General features: G+C 50.8%; 1 protein-coding gene across 2 annotated transcripts in view; it reads left to right on the top strand.

Annotated features, from left to right (window-relative positions):
- The first annotated feature begins 6,972 nt into the window (after nt 1–6,972).
- The window catches only part of SHISA9 (shisa family member 9), a 277,497-nt gene continuing 263,056 nt past the window's right edge, over nt 6,973–21,413 (top strand). For both annotated transcript variants that reach the window (XM_042971857.1, XM_042971856.1), the window contains exons 1-2: nt 6,973–7,535; nt 20,006–20,133. In XM_042971857.1, coding sequence (XP_042827791.1) covers nt 6,973–7,535; nt 20,006–20,133 — 691 coding nt within the window. The remainder of the gene's footprint in view (nt 7,536–20,005; nt 20,134–21,413) is intronic.

The following is a 21,413-nucleotide window of genomic DNA, read 5'->3' as shown; positions in this document are numbered from 1 at the left end:
CTGGAGGGGTTGTGGGAGAAGGGATGGGCTAAATCAGCAAAAGGCATTAAGGAATCTACTCCTTAAATCATTGTTGCACTAACTTGGATGTAATTAAAAAAATAAATAAAATTAAAATTAAATAAAAGAGAATAGGGGTGCCTGGGTGGCTCAGTCGGTTAAGCGTCCGACCTCGGCTCAGGTCATGATCTCGCGGTCTGTGGGTTCGAGCCCTGCGGTGGGCTCTGTGCTGACAGCTCAGAGCCTGGAGGCTGTTTCAGATTCTATGTCTCCTTCTTCCTCTGACCCTCCCCTGTTCATGCTCTCTCTCTGTCTCAAAAATAAATAAATGTTAAAAAAATTAAAATTAAAAAAAAGAGAATATACCAAAATTCTTCTTGCTATGGGAGTGTCTGGGTGGCTCCATTGGTAAAACTTGATCTCAGGTCAGGTCTTGATGTCATGGTTGTGAGTTCAAGACCAGCATTGGACTCCACACTACCCATAAAGCCTACTCAGACAAAAAATTCTTCTTTCTATGTTACTGAGAATGCTTACATGTTGCTGGGATGTCCCCTTTGAGAAGGCTTTGCCTGTGTAGGCTGAGCGAAACATCCTCCTGTAAGTTCCCACACACTTGGCCTCTCGTTCTGCCAGAGTTGCATCCCCTACATAGAGGACAGGCTGCAGAATTGGTGAGGCCCTGTGTTCAGAAATCATTTGAGTTCCAAGGTAACGGCAGAGCAGCAAAGCATGGGGCCCTCCTGAGCATGGGTTGCTGCATGGACAGCAAGGATCTTGTCTCAGCCTTTGGTCTCCCCAGGGCTCAGGGCAGTGCCTGACGCCTGCTAGCCTCCTTCAGGTTGGCTGTCATAAGAGTGACTCTTTACTAAGCACTGCCTAAGGTCCGTTTCACTGTGCCAAGCGCTCTACGCAAGATATGGGGTGTTTGTAATATTCCTGGGGAAAGCATCACTCTTTTTTTTAAAGTTTTTATTTATTTATTTATTTATTTATTTATTTATTTATTATTTATTTATTGAGAGAGTGCACCTGTGCATGGCGCAAGGGCAGAGAGAGAGAGAGAGAGAGAGAGAGAGAGAGAGAGAGAAAGAATTCTAAGCAGGCTCTGCACACTGTCAGCATCGAGTCCAACACAGGGTTGAACTCATGAACCATGAGATCATGATTGGAGCTAAAATCAAGAGTCAGAGAGGCTTAACGGGCTGAGCCACCCAGCTGCCCCAGGAAAGCACCATTCATATCCACATCTTATAGATGGGGAAACTCAGGCTTAGAAAGGTTAAGTGACTTATTTGAGGCCATAAACCTCATAGGAGAAAGAACTAGGATTTCAACACGGGGCAGTTCTCAGCCCCCCCCCCCCGCCCCCGACACCAGCTCCCCACAGCACAGAATGATCCACTCTAAAAAGTCAATATCACTGGGGCACCTGGGTGGCTCCCCCCGGTAAGCGAGTACTTTGGCTCAGGTCACGATCTCATGGTCTGTAAGTGCGAACCACTCAACCGGGTCTGTGCTGACAGCTCAGAGCCCGGAGCCTGCTTCAGACTGTGTGTCTTCCTCTCTCTCTCTGCCCCTCCCCCACTCACTCTGTCTCAAAAATAAATGAACATTTAAACAATGTTAGATAAAAGGGGGTGACTGGGTGGCACAGTCGGTTAAGCCTCCAGGTCTTGATCTCGGCTGAGGTCATGATCTCACAGTCTGTGGGTTCTAGTCGGGCTCTATGCTGACAGCTCAGAGCCCGGAGCCTGCTTCAGATTCTGTGTCTCCGTCTCTCCCTGCCCCTTCTCTGTTCATACTCTGTCTCAGTCTCAAACATAAATAAATACTGAAAAAAGAATGTCAACAGCATTGACACTGAGGAACCCTGTCCTCATACCAAAATCCACCTTTCCTAAACACAAGACACTTCCTCTTATGTTCTTTATTTATATTTTATTAATAAATACTGTAATGTATTTATTCTTCTTCTTAAATGTACTTTAAATTGACGTGCACCTGAAATGTTTCTGCCCATGAAGCCAAGTGTGGACGTGTCGTTATTTTTTTCTGACACACATTAAAAGTAAATATAAAATTGTTAAAAAAAAACATGTTTGGGTACCACCCAAAATCCTCTCACCTACTACTTGTAGTCTGGGGAAACCCAACTTTAGACCCGCTTCACTTCTCTTGTAGTTTATCTTTTATCTTCCTTTATCTTTTCAGAAAAAGAGAATAAAATACATGAAATCAGTGTGTTGCCCCCGCAAGGCAAGGAGCTGGCCACATTTTGGCTTCTGTTGGAGAAAGTCATCCAGGGGACATGGCCTCCAGTTGACCCCTGAGCTGGAGGTGGGCAATCAGAGGCTCGTCACCCCCTCCTCTGTCCTTGCAACGTATATTCCACCCACTGTTCTGGCACTAGGAGTCTGCTTCAAGGATGCAGCCTTGGGAGAGCAAAGTGCTGTTAAGACCATCTGGACAATATACTACTGACCCCCATTGCGAGCTCTGTGTAATATAAACTTGTAAGATTCTGGCAGGCAGTTGCAGAGATCCACACGCCTTGCAGGGCCCAGGGCAGGCCTTGTAAGTTCCCTAGCTTATTACCCCCACCACCCGCCCATCTGGAGACATCTGCTCCCTTCTTTGGTCTCTCCTTACGCTCTGTATATGGGAGTCCAGTTTTGATTCCCCGCCCCCCTTCCAGCCCCCCAGGTAGCTCTTAAGGTTTCGAACCAACAGCTTCCGAGTCCTCTCATTTCTTTTTTCTCAAGGCTAACAGTTGCTAAGAAACCTTTTTGAAACCCTAAAAGCCACCTGATGAGGACTATTAACAATCAACGCCTTCAGGTGAGGGCCACAACACAAATAGTCTGATTTGTGGAGCTGCTTATAGAGGGACACTGGCTCCGAGTCCTGGTGAGCAGACTTCCTTTGTAACATCGCTCCTTCCCCCTTAATTGTTGGGAGTACGGTTGCAGGCTCCTTGCACATGGTGCTGCAGACTGACATAATTAAGCCTAGAGCAAACGAGATTCTTCTTTAGGTATTAAAAGTGCCTGTCTTGTAAATAATGTCATCATCTCTTTCATAGAAAGCACTTTCATTAAGAGCTGCGTTTTAATTTCAACACATTTGCATGAATTCATTTGGGTAGTGGTGGGGGGTGGTCTTTGATGATGATTTTTCATCTTCCATGAACTTGACAGGTGTTTCAATTAGGAAGTTAATAACCATCCCCCCCCCCCACACCGCACCCCTCCCCGTGAGGAACCCTGAAAGAAATGTTTTCTCAACCACGTGTTCTAAATGGGGACATGTTCTCAATAATCACACACCTATTAGGTGACAGTGACTCTATTTACTGAGTTGACATACCCAGAGGAAAGTGGCTTTCTTCCTTTAAAGAGTAAAATGAGCCTGATTCCCCCCTTCTTGTACGTATTTTTCAAAGGCTTGGGAAACAGGTGTGGGCGATATTCCAGAGGGGCAGGCGGGAACAGCAAGGGAATTCACTTTGGGTGAAGCTCACAGGGGGAGCAGGTTTAGAGTTTGGGATCTGGCAAATAAGCCGCGAAGGTCGGTCTATTAGGTCGGCTTCTTTCTGAAGCAGGCTCCCTGCACTCTCCTTGTGACAAACAGGGGGCAGTCTCTGTTAATTAAAGCCGGGAACAGCAGCCAGAGTGAGTCTCCTCTGAGAACCGGACTCAAATGTTCTGGTGACAGGCAATATTTTACAGAGATTGGAGACATTCTAAAATGGACTTTGCTGTCTAGATTTTGTCTCTTTTGGCGAAGGTGTTTTTTTTTTTTCTCCCTCTTTCTTAAAATTAAATTTAGAAGTATCTGAACACCCCCAACTCTTGTGGGAAGGTGTCTGTGACCTATTCTTCTACCAGGCCACTGACCTAGGCTCCCAGCCCTATGCTTGCTGGGAGGTGCATTGGTGGGGTGCGGTGGGGGTGGGCAAGCAGGAAAGCAGAGGTTAGGAGTCTGGCATTCTGCACCCAGCCCCGGCTTTCCCATTTGCTGACCATGTGACCTTGGGACAAAGCCCTTAACCTCTTTGAGCCTCAGCTTCCTGGACCTCGGCAGGCCTGCTGGAACAGTCCTTTCCTATTCTGATTTAGTGCCTAGAAATATCCCAATCCCTCTGCGTGGTCCTGACAGCAGAAACTCCATTGTCTGTTCCTGTCGTACGGGTTCCTTTCCTCCCTTGGTTTAACACCAACGGTCTTGCGTAAGAGAGCTTAGTAAGTTAATCAAAACAGCCTCTAAGTATTTTTTGAGTGTTTGTCATGCTTCTCGCTGCTGTAGGTGCTGGGAGATGCTGCAGGAATCAAGGCCCCTTTCTGTCCTGGAGTTTACCAATCGACGTGCGGAGACAGGAGACAGGCAAAAACCAAATATATAACGTAATGTCAGATGGACAGGGAGTCTGGAGGCCTATTTTAGGAAGGCACTACCTGGAATGGTTAGAACACAGACCCAGGAGTCACATTTGTTGGGTCAAATGCCAACTGGGTAGCGTCCCTTGCTGCACTACTGTGGGCAATTGGTTTAATTGCTTTGGGCCTCAGTCTCTCCCTCTGTTGTGTGGGCCCGGTAATATTACCTAGAGATAGAGTTAAATAAGATCAGTCACTCAAGTGGTTTAGCAACTATTCCCAGATTGTCTGCGAGATGCCAGGCACTGCTTTGAGCATCTGTGAGGAGGTGATTTTAGAAAAGACAAGCTTAGTGGGTATGTTGTAAGCATCGAATAAATGTCAGCTATCATTAGCTCTCACACACCAATGCTTGTGTTTGTAGAGGCTCACACAGTGGTGGTGGGTGTGGGTCGACAGACATGTCACACTACCCTATTTCGGGAAGCTCATTCCGATGGCTCTGATGCATTTAGACTGAACAATCTCACACCTTGTCCAGGTGGGTTTGGGACAAAATACAGCCCATAATTCAGTGAGTCTCCGAGGGCTGGCATGCTTCCTGGATATGCTGGGTCAGGGTCGGCCTGGTTCGTTTTTTCCTGGAATAGGGTCATTCTATGCTAGTCTTTCGGAAGACAGTAGGTGACATTCTTCGAAGAGAAAACACAATTAGCTTAGCTCCCTGTCATTCTGAGAAAACTTGCAAGAGAGGCCAGTAACCACCTCTCTAGCATGCTTTTTCAGTTAAAGAGAACCCACTATGTCATTTTATATGTGGTCCAACTTTTTGGTGCTTTGAAAATGCCTGGAGAAGCCCCTGACTGAAGCCCAGGGCAGGGGGTGGGGTGGTTGGAGGCATCATTTCCCTGCAGATCGCCCAGCCGACTGCAAAGTGTATACTTAGTTAATGCAATTAAAAAAACAAAAACGCAGGGGCGTGTGGAGATCTAAATTCGGTGTCGCAGCTTTGGTGCAAATGCTGTTTGGGGGGCTATTGGAGTCAAATTCAAGCAGAGGACAGAAGTGGGAGAAATGAGACAGGGCCCACGGGTGGCTGGAATCTGCTGAGTGGAGAGGGCAGATTTGGAAATGCTGACGGGCGACGACCGGAGGCTGGAAGCCGAGGAAGCAAGGCCGGACTGCGCCACATCGGGTGAGGATGTCTGGGGGGCTCCGTGAGCACAGGCGCCAGCCGTCTCCGGAGACCCACGCGCGAACTCCAGGCGCGGGAGGGTGGCTGAGGCTAGGTGTCCAGGCCTTGCGTTGCACCGGATCTGGGCGCGCAGAGGAGGCGCGGCGGTGTGCCCTCCTGTGGAACGCAGGGAACGCCGCGAGGTCATAGAGGGACAGAAGTGGCAGGTCCTGGGGCCTAGGAGAGTCCCAGGAAAGACCTTCCAGGACGTGGGACGTGCTCCTGCCTGGTCTGCTCTCTCCCTACCCCCTGCGCTTCTTCGACTTCACTTCATCTCACGGCCTTCTCCCGGGGTTGCTGACCTCGGGGCCAGTGGCTTGCCACCCCGCCTTCCCAGCTGAGCCTTGGTCCTCGGCAAGTCCCAGGGAGTAGAACCATCCCGGACGCGCGCCTGGCTGGGGGGCGCATTCGGGGGAAAGGAAGGGCGAGGCGGCCCCGTGCACCATGGGGGGCGATCCTGATCAGTCTGTACCCCAGTCCGCCTTGGAGTGGAAGCCACTTAGTCTGTCCCTAACCCCTCCGAGTCCCCTCTTCCCTGGAGGGCAGATTGGAGCCGCAGCTCCTCCGCACGCACGCCTGAAAAAGCCACGGGCGGAGCCGCCTCTTCGCCCGGAACAGGTCTGAGCCGTGCCTCCCTCCCCGAGAGGGCGCGGGAGGTCCCGCAGCCATCCTCCACCTGCCGGGAAACCCGAGCGGTGCCTTCAGCCCCGGTGGCTGCCGAAGCTCCCTCCTCCCCGCCCGCCAGCCTAGCTCAGCTCCGCACGCCCCCCAACTCGCTCCCGCCCCCCCGCCCGCCCGAGTCACCTCTTCCGCGCCCCCGCCCCTCTCGAGCTCGCGCCCGTTCCACCCCCCCTTCCCTCCTCTGCCCGCCCTCCTTCCCCTCCCCCTCTCCTCCTGCCCTCCCTTCATTCCACAAGTGTTGCTTCGCTCTCTCCAGCGCACTTGGCGAGCTGGAGAGGTGAGAGGGATCCTGCGAGCCGGCGCAGGGCGGCGAGTCCGGAGCCGCCGGCCAAGGCGAAGCGCGGACAGACCGACGCTCCCCTGCTCTCCGGCCCCCGCCTCTCCCCGCAGCCGGCCGGACCTGCACCCCGCGCTTGCCCCCGCTCATCCTCCCCCCGCCCGGTCAGGCGCGCTCCTCCCCGGCCGGCCCCTCGGCGCGCGGCGCGCTGGAGGCGAACGCGGGCTGAGCCGAGCGCAGTGGCCGCCGACCACCGAGCGCCCCGCGCCGCTCCCTGCATGTGCGGCCCGCGGCGGCTCGCAGCCCCCGGCAGCAGCCTCGGCAGCTTCGGCCGCGCCTCGAGAGGCGGCTGCAGCGGCTCCAGCGGCGGCCGAGCGGCCGAGCCCGGGCTGGGAGACACGATGCGCCGCGTCCTCCGGCTGCTCCTCGGCTGCTTCCTCACCGAGCTGTGCGCCCGCGTGTGCCGGGCGCAGGAGCGAGCGGGGCACGGGCAGCTGGCGCAGCTGGGCGGCGTGGTAGTGCTGGCGGGGGGCAACCGGTCCGGGGCCGCCTCCGGAGAGGCCGGCGAGGGCGCGGGGGCCTCGGACGCGCCCCCGACCCGGGCGCCCACGCCGGACTTCTGCCGGGGCTACTTCGATGTCATGGGCCAGTGGGACCCGCCGTTCAACTGCAGCTCGGGCGACTTCATCTTCTGCTGCGGGACTTGTGGCTTCCGGTTCTGCTGCACATTTAAGAAGCGGCGACTGAACCAGAGCACCTGCACCAACTACGACACTCCGCTGTGGCTCAACACCGGCAAGCCCCCCGCACGCAAGGACGACCCCCTGCACGACCCCACGAAGGACAAGACCAACCTGATCGTTTACATCATCTGCGGGGTGGTGGCCGTCATGGTGCTTGTAGGCATCTTCACCAAGCTGGGGCTGGAGAAAGCGCACCGGCCGCAAAGGGAGCACATGTCCAGGTGGGCTGCCTCCCCTCCCCCCGCCGCCTCCCCTCCAGGCGCCGCTCTCCCTCGTCTTCCCTCTCCACCTTTCCCTGGGCAATGGCGCTTCCCCCCCCCCCCCGCCCCCCCGCGTCTCCGCTGGGGGAGGTCGCCCGGGAAGCCAACTTCGGCTCCCGGCGCGGAGAGGGGGCGCTGGGCTCCGCACAGGTGTGGACTGGAGCGCGTGTGTGTATGGGGGGGGGGGGGTGTCTCTGCACCCATCACCCTCCCGCCGCCCCCTCCCGCCTAGGATTGAAGCGGGTCTGAGACACACACAGCCCGGGAGCCCGCTGCCCCGGAGTCTTGGGTTTTGGGGAGGGGTCTACCCCTCGGATTCCAGACGCTAGCTTCTAGGTAAACAGGGCAGGCGGGCCCGAAAGGGAAGGGGGGCGTGTGTGAGCCCGCGCGCGCGCGTGTGTGTGAGGGAGGGAAGGAGTGTGTGCCGCCTGCAACTCGTAAGGCTCGCGAAAAAGAGGCGAGGGAGGTGGAGAGAGAGAGAGGGGAGGGAGGGCGAGAACAAAAGCCTTGCCTGGAGCGGCCGCCTCTCTCTCTCTGAGCTGCCAGGTCCCCGGAATCGGGACCTCGGTTGCCTCCCGGCCACCCGCACCCCTCGCCCTTTTCCGCCGTCGCCACCTCTCCCTGCTGGGGGCCGGGGCCTTCGCCGCGCGCTGCGCCCCTTGCAGGGGGTTGGCGCGGACTCCAAGGGCGGGAGCCCCCCTCCCGCCCCCCTGATTCGTCAACTTTCCTGGTTGCCTTATTCATTATGCAAGTCCCAGCGCCAGCAAGTCGCAGCAGATGGGAGAAGGCATTTGGGGATTAATGGAGCTATTTGCCTTTTGCTTTTTTTAAAAGAGTCTAAATTGATTCGCACAACCCAGTAACTTTGGAGGCCGAGAACGCAACCCCCAGGACTCAGCCCCCAGACCCGACGGAGGCCAGGGTTGGCGTGAGGTCTGGGCAGGCGGGGTTGGAGAGCGACTGGCGGTCTTGGAACGGCTGGATGGCTGGGCGCTAGCTAGCTCGATCTTCTTGCCGAGTTTAGGCAACGGGGGTCGCCATGGGCCCCCCCCCCCGACACACACCCTACCCACACCTCCGGCGGGGGCCCATGTGTGCTCGTGTGGATGCACGAGCTCCGTACGCCTGCCTAAAAAATCTGAACAAAGAGACCCACCAAAAATAGGCGAAGGAACATTACCACCTCACTAGTAATTATTTTCTATTTATACGCAGAGTATCCGATGATTCTTTTTTTTTCCCCAGAGGGGAGGGATTTGGGGCAAGAGGTGAGGAAGTTCCTCTTGGTTTGGGTCAGCAGGGAGGGGTGGGTGGATGTTGGGGTCTTGAAGCACAAAAGTAAGCTTCCAGGGGATTCAGGAAACCCTGACCCACTGAGCGAGTAACACGCTGGCCCCGCCCACCTCCTGCACCCCCAAGAAGCCCTGTCGCCAGCCCCACAGGCCGGAGTTTCACTTCCCCGCAGTCCCCGCCAGTCCCTGTAGCTTCCCGGGGTCTGTGTTGAGGTGAAGGAAGAGTACCGAGGCAGGACTGCGGCAGGCGGCGGGTGTCGCCTTGGTAGGGAGAGAGTCCCCCAGGGATAGGTAGACTGCCTTGCAGATTCGGGTTAATTCCTCTGCTGAAGTATCCACTGAGCCTTTCCCTTGCAAACCAGCGCTTACAGAAGCCCTCCTGGGTGTTTGGGTGGGGGGTGGAGGAGGGGAGGAAAGGCGGGAGAAGGGGAGGTGGGAAGGTGCCAGCGGAGCTAAGGGTGGGCGGCTCCCTTTGGCCTGCGGCGGGAGAAGGTGATGTGTGATCTTCAGGCTCCGCGTGATCTGGGTATTCCTGTCGAGAGCGCTCCACCGCCGACCTGAGGGCCCAGGAGCGACTCCCATTCCTGTCCTGCCACCTTGCAGCTCTTGTCTGGAGAAAAAGAGGCCCCCCCCCCCGCCCCCCAGCTTGGTCAGTTGTGGCCACTTCTGCAGGGACCACTAAAGGGCTGCTTGGGGGTGGCATCGCGGGGCACCCAGTCCTCTGATAACAGAGCCTGGCCACAGGACTCTCCGGGTACAGTTTGGAAATTCCAGAATGCGGTAGAAGTACATTCTCTTGAAGAGAAAGGATAGTTGATTTTTATTGGCAGTTTCCACCCTGTGGTTTTCAACCCCAGCTGCTGTTTAGGACCACCTGGAGTGCTTAAAAAAAAAAAAAAATCCTGTTGCTAGGGGCCCCGCCCTCAACAATTTCCATCAGAATCTCTAGGGTTGCTGAGTCTGTGTACTTTTGTAAAGCTCTCTAGGTTTTCCAGTGTGTGGACAGTTACCATTACGGAAAATGAAGGAACATTTGCCAAGCACCGTACTAGGGGTGTGTGTGTGTGTGTGTGTGTGTGTGTGTGTGCGCGCGTGCGCGCGCACGCGCACGTGCATGTGTGTGTAAACACGCCTTTAGTGTGCACGGCTGCCCTAGGAGACAAGTGCTGTCAATTCCCACTGATGAGAAAATCACGGTTCAGGTTGGATGGCTTCTCCAAGGTCACACAGTTATAAAACTGCAGTCCCCAGGCCCCTGATTTCAAGGTGTTTTCAGTGCCAGTGAGCATTGGATGGGGGTGGGGGTGGGGGCTTCCTAAAATGCACATTCTTGTGTTCTGTCCGGAAAGGTTCTGGGTCAGTAAAGGTCTGGGATGAGCCCCAGAAATCCGCATGTAACAGTCTCCCTGAATGGCTCTTCAAAAGTGGCCTTGACGTTCTTGAGGAAGACTGTTCTTGAGTTTGGGACTATTTTTTACATTCTTGGGAATGGATGAATTAATCCAAGCCCACTCCCTTATTTGCATTTCGTTGTGTGTTTTCTGCACGCATTTCTGCTTTGTGTATTTGTGGTGCTGGGGGCTGCCCCAAGGACCGTCCAAATGCATGTTGCACTGTGTGTGTGCAGTTGTTCATTTCAAGTCCCAGCCACAGCCATGAGCTCATTGGGTTTTGCTTGTGGGGGCCAGGGGGTACCTGGGTGGGGTGCACCCAGCCACCTGAGAGCTTCTGGGTGAAATTAACGTCTCAGCCACAGCCTCTTAATTTATTTTGTCTTGGGCTGTGCGGGTCACTGAGATGAGGGGTTCATTCTCATTTCATCGGAAAGCACCCCTAGGTCACCAATTGCTCCTGGTGGTATCCTGGAAGAGGCCTCCGTGATGTCGGTTTTCAGACCCAGAGTCCTGGGCATGTTGGCTGCTCCCTTCTGGGCCGACTGGGACCTGAAAACAGGAGAAAGTCGCTAATTCCAGGAGCTGTGGGGGTCTCACCCACGATATCAGAAGAGCTTCAGAGACCCTCATTCACCAGCCAGAGCAGCATTACATCCAGCCACTGTGGATCGGAACAAGTGACTGCAAACAGTGGCCGGCTGTGGTTACCCAACCATGCAGGCATGTTTTGTTTGGTCTGCAAGGTGTGGCTATTTATGTATTCTTACTTTTATTTTAAAGTTTCTCTCTCTCTCTCTCTCTTTTTTTTTTTTTTTCGGTGAAACATTTTGCACATACAAAAGAAAAAACTTGAAACATAAAAATGTCTTTAGGGTTTGTCACTCCCGGTACGACTGCCATTTGGAGCCGGCTCATTCTCGGTAGTGGGGGGGGGGCTGTTCTGTGCATCGTAGGGGGTCTGGCAGCACGCTTCGACTCCACCCAGTATGCCAATAGCACCCCCCTTACAACCCAGCTGTGACAGTTAAAAAAAAAAAAATGTCCTCAGTCATAGCCACATGTCATCCGGGGGTAGAATCACCCCCAGTTGAGAGTTACTAATCCAGGCCACACAATTATTAGTATTTTGTCATGTTTGCTTTAGTACACACTCTGTATTTTCTTTTCCTCTGTCCCTTTCTCCCTCCCTTTCCTTTTCCTGTGTTTCTTGGCTGAAACATTTGAAAACGAATTGCAGACATGGCACTTCATCCCTAGATACTTCAGCGTGGATTGCCTAAGAACAAGGACATTCTCCCCCACGACATGATCCTAGGATCACCCTCGAGAAGAAGGGCAGAAAGTCTGTCATACCATCAAGTAGCCAATCAGGGTAACATTTTCCTGGTCGTACCAAACCTGGTACTTGAGCTTGAGCTGGAGCTTGAGCTCCCAAACTCAGATCCGGTCAAGGCTCACTGCATCTGGCTGTAAAATTTCTTCAGTCTCTGTCATACATTGTGTTTTAAAACCAACTTAGAACTAAGGAGATTTCACGTAGAAATCCCGATTCCTGACTTCTCTTGAGAAACTGGTAGTTTGGACAACACTGACGTGCATTTTCCCAGGGAAGCTGTTGGTTGCCACCCAGTGGTGAGTTCCCTCTTTAGGAAGCTCTCAGGTCGGCCTCCGTCTCCACCCCCACTCTGGAGTCCCTGGAGACTCAGTGGAGCCTACCTCAAGTCAGATGTCTGGAGATTCCATCCAGCCTGGCCGCTTAGGAGCTGTGTGACCTTGGGAATGTGACTTCACCTCTCTGAGTTTTAGATTCTTGTCTGTAGAATGAGACCCTGGTGATCCCTATGTCCCAGGCTTGTGCGAGGTTTCACTGAGACTGGACTTGGGAGGCCCTTAGCACAGGACCTCGTTATGGTCACTGCTCAGCAAGTTTTACCCCTTTGCCATCACCCTTATTACTGGAATTTTCTACCCCTTACCTGCCAAAGGGGTAAATGTTGTAGTCTGAAACTCAGTACCTAGTCCTTGCCCTGTTCCATCTTTTAAGCTGTGTGGCATTGGTCCAGTCTCCTAACTCCTTCACAGTTAAGCAGCAGAGGGGGACAGGTTCAGAATAGGAGAGAAGACCCGGGAATGGCCTCATTAAATGCCTTGCAAAGTGTTGGCCTGGGTGATATGAAAGAACCCTTGTCCAGCCTGCTATTTCACCACGAGCTTATGTATAAGTGCTCATTTAATTCCAGGCCCTGCCCCAGTGAGGCAGGCCTTAGGACAGTGTGCCTCTGAAGAGGCACAGATTGCTTTCCGTGAGGATGAACGAGGCCCTGGGGAGTGGAGGAGTCAGACTTCCAACCCGGACAGTCTGAGGCCAGGGCACAGGTCCCTGACCACTAGGCTGCATGGCCTTTGAGTGGACACGTGCTGGACTAACGTGCTCTCAGATCGCAAAGAAGTGCTTGCTGTTCTGCAAATGGCGACACGTGCAGGGGGGCCAGTTCAAGGAGCCCCTGTAAGATCAAGACCAGGAGTGTTTCTTGCATCCGCCCCTGGCAGGGCCAGCGCCCTTGGAAGGAGCAGTTGATGAGAAGCGACCTTGGGGGCAGGAATGTGTGTTTGAAGCTCCATACGCTTGAGGCCAGTAGGGAACACATGTCATTATTTTGCCCACCTTCAAACAGAATCAGAAATCCAAGTGGCACATTGCACAGCACAGTGTCCCGGGTGCTTTTCAAACACGCTTCAGAAGAGCTGGAGTCCCTTTTAAAGAAGCAGCATCAACCGATAAACGTCTCACCTCCTTTTGCCTTTTCTCTCTTCCCGCTGCCCTTTTTTCCGGCATGTCTGTGGTTACCCTCTGGCTTTGACCAGCTCCCCAGCTTGGAGAAACCCTTGCAGGCAAATCTTGTTGCCCATGGAGAAGTCTCTATAAATTCTCGCTCGTGGCAGGTTACTTTACTTCTCTTTGGGCGATGGAGTCCTTGCGTTTTAGCAGTCACCTTCAGTGGGGTATATACTTTACACAGTAAAAGGCACACGTTTTAAGTTTAAGTGTGGTTTCAGGAGCTTTGCCTCTACCTGTGTAACCACCACTCCAGAAAGTTACCTCATGCCCACGGCCCTTGCGTTCTTGAAAAAGGAAAAGATGCTTCAGAGGAAATGTTGTGGAATCCTATTCAGGTGTTTAAATGTCAGAACATAGTTTAGACCTCGGGATTCCTGGGAGCTTTGAAGCCAGATGAGGAGGTTCTGAGCTCTGTTTGGGAATGTTGGGGTCTTTTATTTGCTCGCTGTGATTGGAAAGTGAAGGAACACCGTATTCTCTTTTTGTTCCTCAAATATGCCAAGCTCATTGCTACCTTGGAACTGTCGCATTGGCTTGGCTCGAATCCTCTGTCAGACCTCATGCGCTGGCTCCCTCGCCATGGAGGTCTCCGCTCTGGTGTCGCCTTCTCCGAGAAGCTGTCCCTGACGACCCTGACGACTCAGTTACCATTGCCCGCCCCCCTCCGGCTCATCGCCTGGTGTTTCTTGCTTCATTTCACATTACAGCCTAAAATTAACTTATTAATTTCCTGGTTTGCTACTTGATTATCTGTATCTTTGCTTTACTGTCCAAAGTAAGGAGTGTGGGGACACCACATCTCTTCTGTTGTATCCTCAGTGTCTAGAACAGTATCTGGCACGGACAAAACCAGTATCTGGTTTCTGACATCATAATTTACAAAAGAAAGTATCTTGTCTTTTGTTCATTCATTCATTCATTCACCCATTCATGTATTCATTTCATAGGTATTTACTGAGCACCTATGGCATACCTAGTACTGTTTTGAGAGCTATAAGAGAATAGTGACAATACAGACGCAATCCCTGCACTCAAAAGAGGTAACAGTCAAATGGCACGAGACAAATAACACACGAGTACATCTAGAAAGAAATTGACGCTAAATTGAAACTTAGGAAATTGCCAATATTCAATCATCTATGACCACAAAAATGGCAATGTTTCAAGGTAATTGTTCTGAGCTGGGACAAGAGATATCAAAGAAAAGTGTAGTTTCTTTAGTAAGGTTCCTGTATTAGTTATGGTTCTCCAGAGAAACAAAACCTGTAGGAGATATAGAGAGAGAGAGAGCAAGAGTGAGATACATGATGTGGACTTGCCATTAGGAAGTCTGAAATCTGCAGAGCTGACATCCCAGTTTGAAGGCTGTCAGGCAGGAAAATTCCCTTTTACTCAAGAGAGGGTGGGACTTTTGTCTCTGCATGCCTTCAACTGATTAGATGAGGCCCACCCGAATGCTAGAGGGCAATATACTCAGTCTGTTGAATGTCAGTGTTCATCTCATCCAAACGCACATTCTTAGATGCATCCATGATGACATTTCACCAAATATTTGGGCACCCTGTGCCATAGTCAAGTGGACACTTAAAAGCTACCATTATAGTTCTTTTAGGGACTTAGTACTCAGAGTATGTCCTGTGGAGCCGCCTCATTTTCGTGACCTGGGAGCTTGAGTGGAAGAATCTCATGCCCTGCCTCAGACTTACTGAAATAGAATCTACATTTTTTTTTTCAACGGTTTTTTTTTTTTTTTTTTTTTTTGGGACAGAGAGAGACAGAGCATGAACGGGGGAGGGGCAGAGAGAGAGGGAGACACAGAATCGGAAACAGGCTCCAGGCTCTGAGCCATCAGCCCAGAGCCTGACGCGGGGCTCAAACTCACAGACCGCGAGATCGTGACCTGGCTGAAGTCGGACGCTTAACCGACTGCGCCACCCAGGCGCCCCTAGAATCTACATTTTTAACAAGACCCCGAGGTAGCACGAATGCACATGGTTTGAGAAGCACCCAAACTATGTGCCGCAAATAGATGGCAAATCCTTGGGAATTTGGTTTATAGCACATAGTTGGTGATGTCCATTGTCTTATTTATGAAGCTTTTTGGACACGTATTTTAACATGTTTTTTGGTCTGTACCCTAATCCATACACATTTATTGTACTAATAAGTATGTGCATGGACCAGTGAACAGTTGTTAGGTACATTATAAAGCACACGTAAAAACAAATTTTAAGCTGAGCTGAAGGTGCAGTAAATATTAAAGTCTGTTGGTAAGCATGATGACGTCATGCAATCATTAGCTAATGTCAAATCATGATGTTTGTTGAAGATGAAACTTATCATTAATAAACAGTCCACATTTTGAATATTTTTCATGAGAATTTTGACTATTTTTGGCTGACTTGGCTTTGATCTGAATAGAACATTGTTGTTTTTAACCTTGTAACAAGCTAGCTGTTGAAGAAAAGTGGAGAGGCAACGGAATTGTTTTCTTTTTATGGGTATATATAAAATTTACTGGTTTCCATACAATACCCAGTGCTCATCCCAACAGGTGCCCTCCTCAATGCCTAGCACCCACAACGTGATTGTTTTCTTGTGCTTCCTCTATCAGAATTTTCTTCAGCCTGTGGTTTTGTTACGGTTGGGGGGGCGGTGGTGGTGGTTAAGCCATGTGCCTGCTCAGTGATGGTTAGCCTTGCTAAACCTAGATAATGTATCTGCCTATCCCCTTTAGGGGGGCACATAGCTGTAATATGGGCAATGTACCCCAGTCACCGTTCTTGGTCTGAGCTTCCTGATTCTCGCTGGCTGACGTGGGCATCTCAGGTGAGGGTGCCATCATCCATACCATATTGCATTGATTCCTCACTTGAACGACTAAAGACCATACACAGGAGTTCTTGGATTTCCTGTCCTTATGCCAAATCATTTTTTTTTTGTGGTGCGTAGCGTGAGTGGACTCTACTTTGAAGACTGCTTTTCCAGGATATGGAGGCCTCTTAAGAACTCTCCTCTCCATTGCATGCCCTGGGAAGGGCTGCCTTGGGGAAAAGCATCCTTGGCTTTTGGGCTGGGTTTTCAGGAACTTCAGAACACCGGAGAGGCCCAGGGAATGTGCAGATAGCCACGCTGACCGAGTTCGTGGTAGCTGTCCTGATAACTTACTTTACTAACCTCTTGAAAGCCTGAATAACATGGAATTCCGGGGGGGACTCCTTAGAGGAACTGGTGAAAGCTATGGCTCCTTGCTTGAGAAAAATACACAAACAAAATTTCCATTCAATGCCCGAGGGGTCCAGGGACGCCCTGAAGTTCATGATGAAGATCCTGTTTAGAAGTGAAAAAGGCATATCAGGTTTGGAGCGCCTGCTTTACCTCAAACCTTCCGTTTCCTGCAGCCTCCTTGAGTTTCAGACTCTGCTTACAGCACAGAGTAAGGAAGGAGGCTGAACTCTAATTTCAGAGACGCTCGGGTTTGTATCTCAATCCCTGCAGTGATGCGCCGGGTGAACTTGAACAGTTTTTTTTTTTTTGCTCCATAAAATGGGTAGGATAATCCTCACCTTGAAAGGTCCCTTCCTTATTGCCTATCCTCCAGCTTCATTGGACTTTTGGCTTGTACTTCAAGTATATGAACTCTTTACTGCCCCAGGGCCTTTGCATTTGCTGCTCCAGCTGCCAGGAAGTTTCTTTCCATTACCTTTACGCGACCAACTCCTTCTTACAGTTCAGGGCTCACCTCAAATGTCAACTCCTCAGGAAAGCTTTTCCTGGTCACCTTATCTCTCTCTCTCTCTCTCTCTCTCTCTGTTTATGTAGAATTTTAGAAAAGTGTACAATTCAGTGGTTTTTGACATATTCATAAATTGAAGCAACTATCACTCCTGTCTGATCCCAGAACATTTTCATGGTTGAAAGTCCGTATACATTCCAGAGCCACTCCCCAGTCCTCCCTATCTCCAGCCCCTGGCCACCCCTGGTCTCCTTTTTATCTCTATGGATTAACCCCTTCTGAACACTTAATGGAAATAGAATCACGTACCCCATGGCTTTTTGGGTCCTTTGCAAGGAGCTTCAAGTTTCCAGGTTCCATCCATGTTGTAGCAGGTGTCGATGTTTCCTTCCTTTTTGTGGCTGAATCATACTCCACTGCATATAACACATTCTGCGTGTCCATTCATCAGCTGATTTGGGTTGTTTCCACTTTGGGGCTGTTGCGAATAAGGCTGCCATGTGTCGGTGTCGCTTGATCGTGTTATACTTTTTATTTATTTTTTTTTAATTTTTTATTTATTTTTAATGTTTATTTATTTTTGACACAGAGAGAGACAGAGCATGAACGGGGGAGGGGCAGGGAGAGAGGGAGACACAGAATCTGAAGCAGGCTCCAGGCTCTGAGCTGTCAGCCCAGAGCCCGACGCGGGGCTCAAACCCATGGACCGCGAGATCATGACCTGAGCCGAAGTCAGACGCCTAACCGACTGAGCCACCCAGGCACCCCACGTGTTATACTTTTTAAAAATGTATTTAACACGCATATATGTTTTATCCTGTCCCCTAGAATACAAGCTTTGGTAAGACAGTGATCTTGTGCATCTTGCACACTGGCTGTGTTCCCAGAGCTTTGACTAGTGCCTGGCACATAGTAGGCAATGGATATTTGTTGAGTGAATGAGTGAATGATTGGGAGCTGTCGTTATTGTCTTGCGTCTTGGCACGCTCAGTCTTTTCCTCTAATGCGCGAGGGACTCTTGCTGTGTCCCCTGTAGTTCACATCTGACACTTCTCACCCGCTGTGGTTTTTGGGCCATTGTCTCCTTGCCCCCTGAGCAACCACTCAGTCCCCAAGCTTGGGGCCTCCGTGAGCCTAACACAGGCTCAGACTTGGATGTGCATCTGAAAACACGGGTGGCTGCCCCTGGAGTTTCTGAGTCAGTAGGTCTGGGTGGACCCGAAAATTTGCCTTTTAACGTGCTCCCAGGTGATGCTGGTGCCGCTCGTTGGCAGACATTGTTTGAGAATCGATGCTATGCGGGGTGGTGGGGGGGCTAAATTTCAGCCGGCAGGCTGACCTCTCTCAAACAGCTCTCCTTCCGTCTCTGTCTCCCTCGATGTGGACTCAGAGGGTTCTGGTTGGTTAGGAGCATCTGGATGTATCCTAAACCATGGCAGTATGACTTGTGGGTGTGTACCCTGAGAAGCTCTCCCTGGTCCAAGAGGAGGCATGAATGAGGGTGCCTTTGGCTGTGTTGTGTTCAGAGGCAGGGAGGTGCTGAGCGTCTCGGTGCCCATACTTAGGGAAATATTGGGGAAATGGCTAAGCAGGGCTGATACTCGTCTGCTTCTCCATGAAACCACTGGGGAAAGGAGATTCACACTTAGCATCTTGGCTAGCTCTCCTGTCACGCCAAGAGGAAGAAGCAGAATGAGGTTGGTGGTCAAAACACGGCTCGTGTCAGAGATGCACACCTGTGCAGTTATACCCACAATAGTACGTATCGTTCAAGGATAATCCTGTCTCAGGAATGACCTGGTGGAGCGTAGGCCGAGAGGCAGACGTGGGGTGGTGAGGTCTGACCTTAGATGTGATATCCGCTTGGGACTTACCTCTGTTCTGCTCTCTGTGCAAATGCTGAGAGGCTTTACTAAGGTTACATCTAACTGTGAAGGTCACCGTTCTGGGGGAACGGCGTACCCCCGCCCCATAACAAAAGCTTTTTTAAAGTCCTGGTCTTGTGGTCCTCAGAATGTGACGTTATTGAGGAATGGGATTTTGCACATGTAATGACTTGAGATGAGCTTATCCTGGAGGAGGGTGCGCCCCAACCCAGTATGACTGGTGTCCTTAAAAGCAGGTCTTCACGGGAAGACAGAGCCTCGTGAGACACACGGGGCAAAGATGGAGGAAGAGCCTGGGGGTGAGGCAGCTGCGAGCTAGCAGATGCCAGAGATTTCCACCAGAAATCTACCGGAAGCCAAGAGGAGGCAAGGGAGGAGTCCCCTAATATCCTGATTTTGGACTTCTGGCCTCCAGAACTGTGAGACAGTACATTTGTGTGGTTTGGGGCCACTTAGTGTGGGGCACTTTGTTACGGCAGCTGGGAGAAACTCACACAGTCACTTCACACCTCTCAACTAGTTTTCTTATTTGTCAAAGACAGCAGAAAGAATACTGACCCTTGGATGAGTGTCAAGGAGGCGAAACGTGATGATAAAACCCAGTTGGTGACTCAGGTTGTAAGCTTGCCCTATGTCCCAGCTACTGATTAAGAGGGGCACCCACCTTGGGGGGTATGGATAGATCGTGCCAAATCCTAACTACAGTCCGTGAAAACGGACTCTTGTTCAAAGACCCGTGCAACGGGCTGTGTGACTTTCAGCAGGTTAATTCACTTCTCTGAGCCTTTGTCCGCTCATCTGCAAAGAAGGAGTAATAAACCTCATAAGGTGTTTGTAAGCCCCTTAGTTAAGGCTTAACGTGATTCACACGGTGCCCCACTTGTGGTAAGCACCCTATAAATGTTATTTGTGGCTAATAGTGGACCGCTGATGTACGTGGGGTGTGGTATCAGGTGTCAGCTATGAGGGGGGCTAAGTTTATGGGGTGCAGACGCATTCCATATATTCCATATCCTCTCCACAGCTCTCTGCAAGGCAGGTGATATTGCTAATTACACATCTCTTGTGGGGAACGCGTGTCCTGTTTTGCATGAAGTCCTTATGTAATCTGTAATTGCAGTGATCTTTTTAACTTCCTGATGTCTTTTTCTCCCTCCCACCTCTAACGAGCATGGCAACTCCGTGGAGTAAGGGGCCTCGTCCTCCTAAGCACAGTGCTCAGAACACAACAGGTGCCAGTCATTGCGTTTGGAATGAAAAGATTTCAATTCTTTCTCCTTTCAGGGCCCTTGCAGATGTCATGAGGCCACAGGGCCACTGCAACACCGACCCCATGGAGAGGGACCTCAACATTGTGGTTCATGTCCAGCATTATGAAAACATGGATACCAGAACTCCCATAAATAATCTTCGTAAGTATAGCTGTGTGGTCCGTTTCCAGCCCCACGTGGTGACCCAGGCAGTGGTCACGTGTCCAGACTGCATGGGATGTGTTTGGATTCATTAAGAGCTTTTCTGTTTGTTGCCTAGTTGCAAGTTTTCTTCCATCTCTCCGGATGAAGCTAGCTAGCTGTGTTCGGCATCATCCGATTTCACTCGGTTGGTGTTTCTGTTACAGATTGATCCATTCGGTTGGCTTCTGATGGTTGGTTCTTCCGTTAACTAATGGCCCTCTTGGTTGGTTCATCATGGGGACTTAGTTAACCAATGGGTTACTTGGTTGTTTCATTTTACGTAATCTGTTTGGCATTAACCCATTTTATTCGTTCATCTTGATCGGAAAATCGTTTAACCACTGGTCCATTGGCTTATTTGCTTCCTGAGGTGGACCAGTTGTGACCTTTAGGCTTCGTGCTGTTTTCAGTGAACGGACAGTAGTTCAGAAGAATTTGATCTCTTTTTCATAAAAAAGAGGGTTTCATAAAAATAATTGCAAACTACTCTTGAGTATGTACACATGTACATACATGTGCATTTGTGTGTGTGGGGTCTTGACTTGTGGTTATGTTGCTTTGGGGTGCTTATTCCTTGCTATTATGTTTTCAAGTTACCCCCCACATGAAAGTAATGTGGAGGGCTTCGTTTAAAATAACACAAGCCAGACAGTTTAAAGGATGTATTTAGTTGTGGCTGGAGGTTCTTAAAAACATGGCACATTTTATAGTCTGGGTCGCCTTTGCTGAAGCCCCATTACAAAAGTTGCATTGGTAGCTTATTTGCTGAATCACCATTTCGGACTGTTTGGCTACAAATTTTCATGCTTGATGGGTAGAGGAATAAATCTGCCGTATGTGACACAGGTGATGTAGATTCTCTGATTCTGCATTGTGATAATTTTTCATAGGCTTGGAAATGTTGCCACATAGTTATCAAGCCAACGTTTACATGGTTCGGAAAAGGGCTACCAAATAGAATGTCTTAGGTTTCGCTGTATTCAATGATTTGGCATTATTTATTTATGAATCGGGTCATAGAACGGAGTGAGGAATGACCACATTTTAGAGCGAAATACATCAGCAGTTGGAAGTTTTATGACCAAACCTCACAGCCCTGAAAGATACGGTAAATTGCACCAACTCGGAAATGGCAGTTGCTGAGTTCCATTCTGTCTCTGATGGAAATGAGCACATTCCCTTTAAGGTGTCACTGGGAAAGAAGCAGAACTTAGTTGTATGTGGGTCCCAGACGTCAC

Source organism: Panthera tigris, chromosome E3 (assembly GCF_018350195.1).
Source record: "Panthera tigris isolate Pti1 chromosome E3, P.tigris_Pti1_mat1.1, whole genome shotgun sequence".
In the NCBI taxonomy this organism is placed as follows: Eukaryota; Metazoa; Chordata; class Mammalia; order Carnivora; family Felidae; genus Panthera; species Panthera tigris.
The sequence above is the reverse complement of the archived record's forward strand: the minus strand, read 5'-3'. Positions and strand labels throughout refer to the sequence as shown.